Source organism: Propithecus coquereli, unplaced genomic scaffold (assembly GCF_000956105.1).
Source record: "Propithecus coquereli isolate 6110/MARCELLA unplaced genomic scaffold, Pcoq_1.0 Scaffold30, whole genome shotgun sequence".
Taxonomy (NCBI): Eukaryota; Metazoa; Chordata; class Mammalia; order Primates; family Indriidae; genus Propithecus; species Propithecus coquereli.
Genome location: NW_012148619.1, coordinates 3,367,858 through 3,375,828, shown reverse-complemented (window position 1 = coordinate 3,375,828; position 7,971 = coordinate 3,367,858). Strand labels below are relative to the sequence as shown.

The 7,971-nt window shown below is 33.2% G+C and overlaps 1 protein-coding gene across 1 annotated transcript in view; it reads right to left on the bottom strand.

Moving 5' to 3' along the window:
* FBXO3 (F-box protein 3) overlaps positions 1–7,971 on the bottom strand; it is a 39,384-nt gene that overhangs the window by 4,086 nt on the left and 27,327 nt on the right. Inside the window, 4 exon segments of the mRNA XM_012649643.1 lie at positions 1,828–2,018; positions 3,711–3,826; positions 5,165–5,287; positions 6,119–6,203. Coding sequence (XP_012505097.1) covers positions 1,828–2,018; positions 3,711–3,826; positions 5,165–5,287; positions 6,119–6,203 — 515 coding nt within the window.

Genomic DNA, 7,971 nt, shown 5'->3' with positions numbered 1-7,971 from the left:
ATATAGAAGACTTGAAGAACACTGTCAACCAATTTGACCTTTCATTTATAGAATAATATTCCCCCAAATAGCAGAATATACATTCTTTTCAAACACACAAAGGATCATTTACTGAGATGCACCATAATTTTGGCCCATAAAACATTTAAGATGATTGAAAATACAGAGCAAGTTTTCTAACAATAAAATTAGAAATTAGCAACCACAATATAACTGAAAAATCTCCAAATGTTTGGAAATTAATACATTTCCAGAAAAGTCATAGAACAAAATTAAATTACAACAGAAATCTACAACTATTTTGAACTAAATGTTAATAAAAACATGACATATCAAAATTTGTGGCTAACACAGGGCTTAGAAGGTCTAAAATCAATACAAAACTTCTACCTTAAAAAGCTAGAAGAAAATCAAATTAAACCCAAAGTAGGAGAGAAATAAAGATAATTGCAGAAATCAATGGAATAGAAAATGAGCAAGCAATAAAAAAATCAGTGAAACCAAAGTAGTTTTTCCTTTAAATGATCAATAAAAGTATTCCTAGCTAAAGCAATGATCAAAAGAAATGTTACCAATATTAAGAACAAAAGAGGACATATGACTATAGCTCTTGTAGCCATTAAAAGGATATCAAGGGAATATTGTCAATAACTTTATGCCAATAAATTCAACATTTAGATGAAATGGACAAATTCCTTGAAAGGCACAAATTACCAAAACTGAAACAAGAAGAAATAGAAAATATGAATATTAAAAAAATTAAATTCATATTTCAAAATTTTCCCACAAAGAGCACTCCAGCCCCAGATAACTTCACTGATGAGTAATACCAAACATTTAGGGATAAGACTATACCAGTCTCATACGGATATTGGGCTAGTCAAAAACGGAAGTCTGTCATAGGAAGTAGCAAACTGCCAGTACTGTAAATATGCAGTTTCTAGCCTTCCTCCACTGGGAAGGAAGTTAAAATTTCACTTCCACATCCAGACTATGGATCCTCTTCACTATTGGCCTGAACTTTCATTATTATCCTCCCTCCCAACTGCAGTTGACCATGTGTCAGCTCTGGGTCAGATTAATATCAGGTTCATCTTCCAGACTTATTTTAGACACACCCAGCAGGGTCACTCCAGGAGATAGAGGGCATTTTCCAAACATTCAATGCCTACAACTCAATTGCATTCTGGGTATACAATTCATATTTTTTTCCTATTGATTGTATAACTGGAGCTTCATAATTTCCTTTAACCATTCTATGGTCCTTAAGATCAGGGTTACTGTTACACTTGTCACAAAGTAATCCTAAAAACGAGATTTAAAAAATATACCTGGTTGATTTGAGAAATGATCCCAGAGAGAAACTGCTAAAAATACACATCTATACATTAAATTCTCTTTGTAATGATCTCTATAGGATATTAGTTTATTTTATATTAAATTGGGAGTTTTAGCAAAAACACTGTAAGAAATGGTATTCCCAGTGTTAATGAAATAAAATAAAACTAATTCTAATTGGTCTAGTGTGGTATTCTCATATTCTAATACATTTAGCCTACAGAACTGTTTTGGGAACAGTGGAAAAGCAGCTGAATCTTTAAAACAGATAACAGCAGAGTTTCTCTGGCTGGAGAGTATGGAGCCCGTTTACCTGCTGTCCATCTCTCCCAACATATTCACATGACCCCCCAAGACACGTCCTCAAAATCTCTAGGGTTCTCTGGAACACCATTTATAAACCATTTTTCTGCCTAATCAATAAAGATCCTTGGTAGTGTTAACTCTACAAAGTCATATAAATCAGCACTAGAGGAAAATTTAACTTACCAATCGGGCTATAGACACCCTGAATGTTGGACATGCCATATGGAACCGGGGAATGGCAACATTGAAGATCTTGTCTTTAAAGTAAAGAAAATGGAAGGTATGATACCCTTCCATATATCCTGATGTTGTAGAGAATGTGGTACAGCTTGTGTATTCATATACTCGACCTGGGCTGATGATCGGAAATTCACCTGCAGGAAAAATAGTAACAATGAACCAAAGTGTAAAATTCAGTTCTTCGTTACAGTAAATAAGGCATGTTCTCTATGGGATTATGTAAACTATGTAAAAGTAAATGCACAGTTTTAAAAAAATCTAAAAGGAAATACAACAAAATGTTAACAGTGATGGCATTATGAGCAGGTATTTTATTCCTGGTAATTTTTTCTGTATTCCCCAAATTCTCTACAGTGTAGAAGATGGGAAATATCTAGTAAAACAAAACAAAACAGACACGTGTTCTTTTTCAATGTGCTTTGAGGCACTGAAGACATAACCTTTAGGACAAGAGTAATAAAAAGAATCACAGACACTAGTTCAAAGAGAGATAAAGGTAATCGAAGTATTTTAAAAGTAGCAAGAATAGCTGGGCGTGGGCACGTGCCTGTAATCCCAGTTACTCAGGAGGCTCAGGTGGGAGGATCGCTTGAGTCCAGGAGTTCAAGACCAGCCTGGGCAACATAGTGAGATCCCTATCTCCAAAAAAAAAAAAAAAAAGTAGCGAGAAACTAAAATGTAAAATTGTGAAGATGCACCCTAAGCATTCAGATCAGACAAAACAGCAATCCAAAGAAGACTCCTTATACCATTATACCAAGGGAGCAAATGACAGAAAAAGAATAATGGCTTTAATAAAATTCGTTAGTACTAAATCCTCAAGTCTAGGAAATATTCATTATGTAAACATGTAGAACATGAATCTATTCATGGTAATGAATTTAGAAAACCTTAAACCAAAAGGTGTTGCTGTTATCAGTCTTCTGCATATGCTTAGAACTGATAACAGAAGCATACAGCTTAAGTATTTTCCTGGAACACATAGTCCCACTTGAAGAATCTGAGGGCTCAGAAACTTAAGATAGTCATAATTTTTGAAAAAGCTAAATGACAATGGTAACCATAATTAAACTGAATGAAATCCACAAACAATAAAAATCTCTGCCATTAACTTTTTTTAAAGCAAAGTTGATGATTTATTCATTACAACAATAGTAGCTAAGTTTCACTGAACTCTTTTGGGTACTTTATATAAATTATTTCATTAAATTCCCACAGAAATTCTTTAGCTGATATTGTAATTATTTATATTTTGAAGATGAGGTTCAGAGAAATGAAGTAATTTCTCAGGAGCATAAACTGATAATAAGAGTTTTCCTTATTTATTTATGCCTAGTTCCAGCTTAATATCTTAACCATAAATCTGTTTTTCAATTAACAAATATTTTAGGCAATAATAATCCTGACTTTTTCTTACTAAATTATAACACCCTTAATTATTTCATTCATTTATCCAATAGATATTAATTGAGCAGTTACAATGTGCTGTGCCATTAATTTTAACATTTCCCCTCAAACTTCAAAAAAGATGTCAAGAAATTTATTTTCTCTTTCTGCCTCATGCTATCTAACCCACAGAATATGATAATGAATAATGAACCAGTTAAAAAAAATAAAGAACACAAGTAGGAAAAGCAAAGAAGCCCAGGTGATTCACAGACAGGGAAATGAATCCCTGAATAATTGAGTTTGCTATAATTTTTAGAAAAGCTAAGTTTAAGGGACTAAACTGATAGTATAACAACCTTTCCACATTATAGTTATGACGTGAAGTATAAATTTCTTCTAAACAATTACGCTATGGAGCTAAATCTTGGGTTACATACCAACTACTCCAGGTCCTTGAACTTCTTCTACATCACCTTTAGCATTTGTTATTCTCCAATAGCGACTGTCCAACTGACATGCCTTCTCAGGAAGTGCATCCTTTGACATTTCAATCCTGAACAACAGAGCAGGGTGATAGATACTCAAATCTGGCCTTTTTGTGTTGTTTTCTTTTATTAAAGAGATATATTCAGGCTAATACTATGAAAGGAAATTTCCAAAGGAAATTAAATCCAACCCAAAGTCTACATTAGCTTTCTCTTTTTCTAAGTTCTCAAAGATACTGGCTTAATTAGCTTGATTCCCCCACAGAAATACTTTCACTCAACTTATGCATTTGATTTTCTGGGAAGATCAACAACAGAAAGGGCAACATAAAAATATGCAAACACAATGGAGACGACAATCTTTTGCTGTTCAAATAAAGATCAATTTGGCAAATGCTTTCTAGAATATAGAGCTATGAAAAACTTCTAAGGAACTGACAGTCTTTCTTTCATTACATAGAGCTATACAACCCACTTCACTTTTTCCATTAGCTTCTAGAAAGCTTAAGGCAAAATGTCACCAGTTACTGGAATTATATTTTGATTCTTTTTTCTGACACTATCATTTCCTTTCTCTAGACATATTCTGTTTTTTATTTTCACGTTGAGTACTCCACAAGCATGGCATGTGCAGGTCTTTTTATTTTAAGCATGTGTCAATCCTAGGCAAGATCTAAATTAAACAACTAAAACAAGAAACATCCATATATGTGTAACCGGACATATGAAAGGCTGCATACAATAGCAAAATCCTAGGATGCTTCTTGTTAAGTATATATTACTAAAATACTTCCAGTATGTATATATTCATGTATATGTATTTAAATATATATACACACAGATATAAAAACACATTATAAAATACATAAAACATATTTTAAAACAAAGTATCCTTAATCCCTTAGAGCAATGAGTTGTCTTTATGTCATAGCACAGAATATTTCTAACTAAAGTGAATTTAAAATATTTGTTTCTTATTTAATGAAATCTAATGCCTAGCACCTGACATACATGAAGCACTCAATACATATTAATTAAATATAGATAGGCCGGATCAAATTTAAGATGCATGGTTTTATCTTTGGCAATTTGATAACTTCTAGAATGTATTACAACTTAGAGCTTTAATGATGATTACAACTTAGTGGTCCACTTCCCACAGTAGCTGGCACAATACTTTATACCCAAGCATATTTGTAAGACATAAATAACTTACAGGTTAATGTGAAGTCAAGGTGTCCTTTATGAACACTATATTGTATAAAATGTTTCCACCTTTCTCTAAACTTCAGCAAGAAGCTCTTTCAAAATTTGTTTTATATATAATGTCAAATGGGACAAGGGCAACACATCCATAGGCTATATCCCACTATTAACTGAAAGGTGACCCCATTTAAAATTCTCACCTGATTCGGTATGTGAAGAAATAGTGGGGTGGATGCACAGAGCTAAGTTCTGGCAGAAACGATGTGGAAACTGAAACAGTAATATCACCAGTTGTTGCTACACACTCTGGATCATGAATATATCTAGGTAATTTAAAAAATTAAACATTATAAATCAACTAACTTCAGATAAAAGATACAATGCAAAATAGCTTATACTTTAAGATAAAAAATTTAAATATTTCAGACGTCAAAATTTAGATAATATTTGGGTATAGTCCTATTAAATTCAGAAGAAAACTGGAGACAAACTAGAAAACCCTGGTGACTCTGGATCAGTAATGACAGCAATCAAAGTTCAATGATCAGTGGTTGAAAGAATGGATTGCTAATTAGTTTGGAAAGTAACAAGAGTTTATCTCAGTTTTCAGCGTTTAGGCAACTTTTGGGACATCTGAAAACCCAGCTATACCTGCTAAACGGTGGCTCTGACAATAAAAATGGGTATGTTGTTTCCAGAAGCCTCTAAGGTATAATTAATTTATCATTTCTGCCAACCAGACTACTGTGACCTAATATTACTTCTAATATCATCTACAATACCTGAATGTTCAGTTAGAGATAATAAATAATATTTGCAAGAAATTAATAGTTACTGACTTTGCTACTCATAATATATCTATTAATTGGCAAAAAGTTTTTTGGTTTTTTTCAAAAAGAGATTATATAGCTACTAGAAAGCCAAAGGTTCTAAATCAAAATCAGTTTTTCCTCTTGATTCCTCAAGATAAGAAAAATACCAGCTGTTTAAGTGTTTGGATATTTTGGCATTAAAGTGAGAATAAAATAGTGAGATTTAAGATAATGAGAGGTCCTGTTATTAACCTTCTTGGGAAACATCATTTCACGATCTGTGACCGATGGTTTTTTCCTGATTTATTATCATTTCAATCCAAAAAGCCCCAGATGAAATACCTGAAAATTTGGTCTCTGATGATAGGAAAGCCACCTGATACAACATTATTGACATAAGAGGTAAACCAGTCAGTAAAAGTAGCACCTGTAAACCAGGAAGGGGGGAAAACAAAAGAACAGTTTTTGTAAAATCTATATAGGAAAATCTATACAAAGAAACAAGAGTGATTTCTCAATGCTTAAGATGTGACAACAAAACTAGAAACATTTATAGACATAATTCTACTAGTCCTTTATCAGGTCGATTTCTATTCTCAATTCTATCAACTGTATTTTTTTGGGATTCTCCTCTGCTCCTTCTCCCTAACCACTATTAGGAAATCCTCCAACCTTCAAACTATTTTTTTACACTTATAATTAAATAATCGATTTTTATACCTTAATTTTTTCTGGTACAAGAAAAAAAAGCCTTTTATCTATAATTTATAGAACATACAGAATAAAAGAGCTACAGCTATGTTTATGAGAAAGAAACTACAAGAAAAATATCAGCACCTATTCTCAGACAATCAGGGTACATCCCTGCTTCAGGTACATCCTGACTTGAGCATAAACTTTTGGCAGAAGCCAGGCTCAGTATGGACATTTACCAGGGACATCCCATTGTGTAGTTCTGTTCTTCAGGCCACTCCCAAAGTGGTCAAGCTGCACACCACTATAGAGTCAATTACACAGTGGTCTTCTATATTCTCAGTGACCAGTTCAAAGCAGAAAAGAATTACTGGAACAGTCCAGTCCAGATCATACATCCATGATCTAGTGACTGAATCAGTAACAAGTACTTACATGAATTGTTTACCCCTCCTAGATAATATTTAACATAACTCTATCAGACTCCCACTATTTATTATTAATATATCTTAGTGCCTAGCACATATAGTCCTTTAATTAATGTTGCTCAATAAATTTCTTTGTAATCTGGTTTCAATTCAACCAGTTCTTGCATTCTGCCACACTGAATGCCAGATGCTAAATTTAAATTATTTGCTAATTATTCTTTTGAGAGAATGATAGAAGATAACAGTTTGGCTTGTATCTGAGAGTATAAAACTTTAAACTTTTAAAGGCATCAATGGAGAGAAGGTAAACTTTAATAGTTGGCTATTTTCTCAGTATATGTTAATGGCCCATTCTGACCCATTATTTATTAAATGCTATTGTATTCCAAGTTCATTGATACCTATCCATTTTGAATGAGATATTAAGGAGCTATAATAAACAGTATCATTAAAATTCACAGAAGGTACAATTTTATGTTTTTAGAACTAGTAATTTCTCTGAAGAGTTTAAGAAATCATTTTGTATATACTTCATGGAATAAAATGTTATGTAAGTAAAAATAAATTTCTTATGGTTTGCATAAAAAAGAAATTGGCATGGTGTATTTTTTATTAGTTTCAAGTCTTTTTATTTATTTTATTTTATTTCAGCATATTATGGGGGTACAAATGTTTAGGTTACATATATTGCCCTTCCCTGCCCTCCCCGAGTCAGAGCTTCAAGTGTGTCCATCCCCCAGACGGTGTGCATTGCACTCATTATGTATGTATATACCCATCCCCTCCTCCCCTCTCCCATCTGCCCGACGCCCGATATTATTCCCATATGTGCACTTAGGTGTTCATCAGTGAAACCAATTTGATGGTGAGTACGTGTGGTGCTTATTTTTCCACTCTTGGGATACTTCACATAGTAGAATGGGTTCCAGCTCTATCCAGGAGAATACAAGAGGTGCTATATCATCATTGTTTCTTATAGCTGAATAGTACTCCATGGTATACATATACCACATTTTATTAATCCACTCGTGTATTGATGGGCACTTGGGTTGTTTCCACATCTTTGCAATTGTG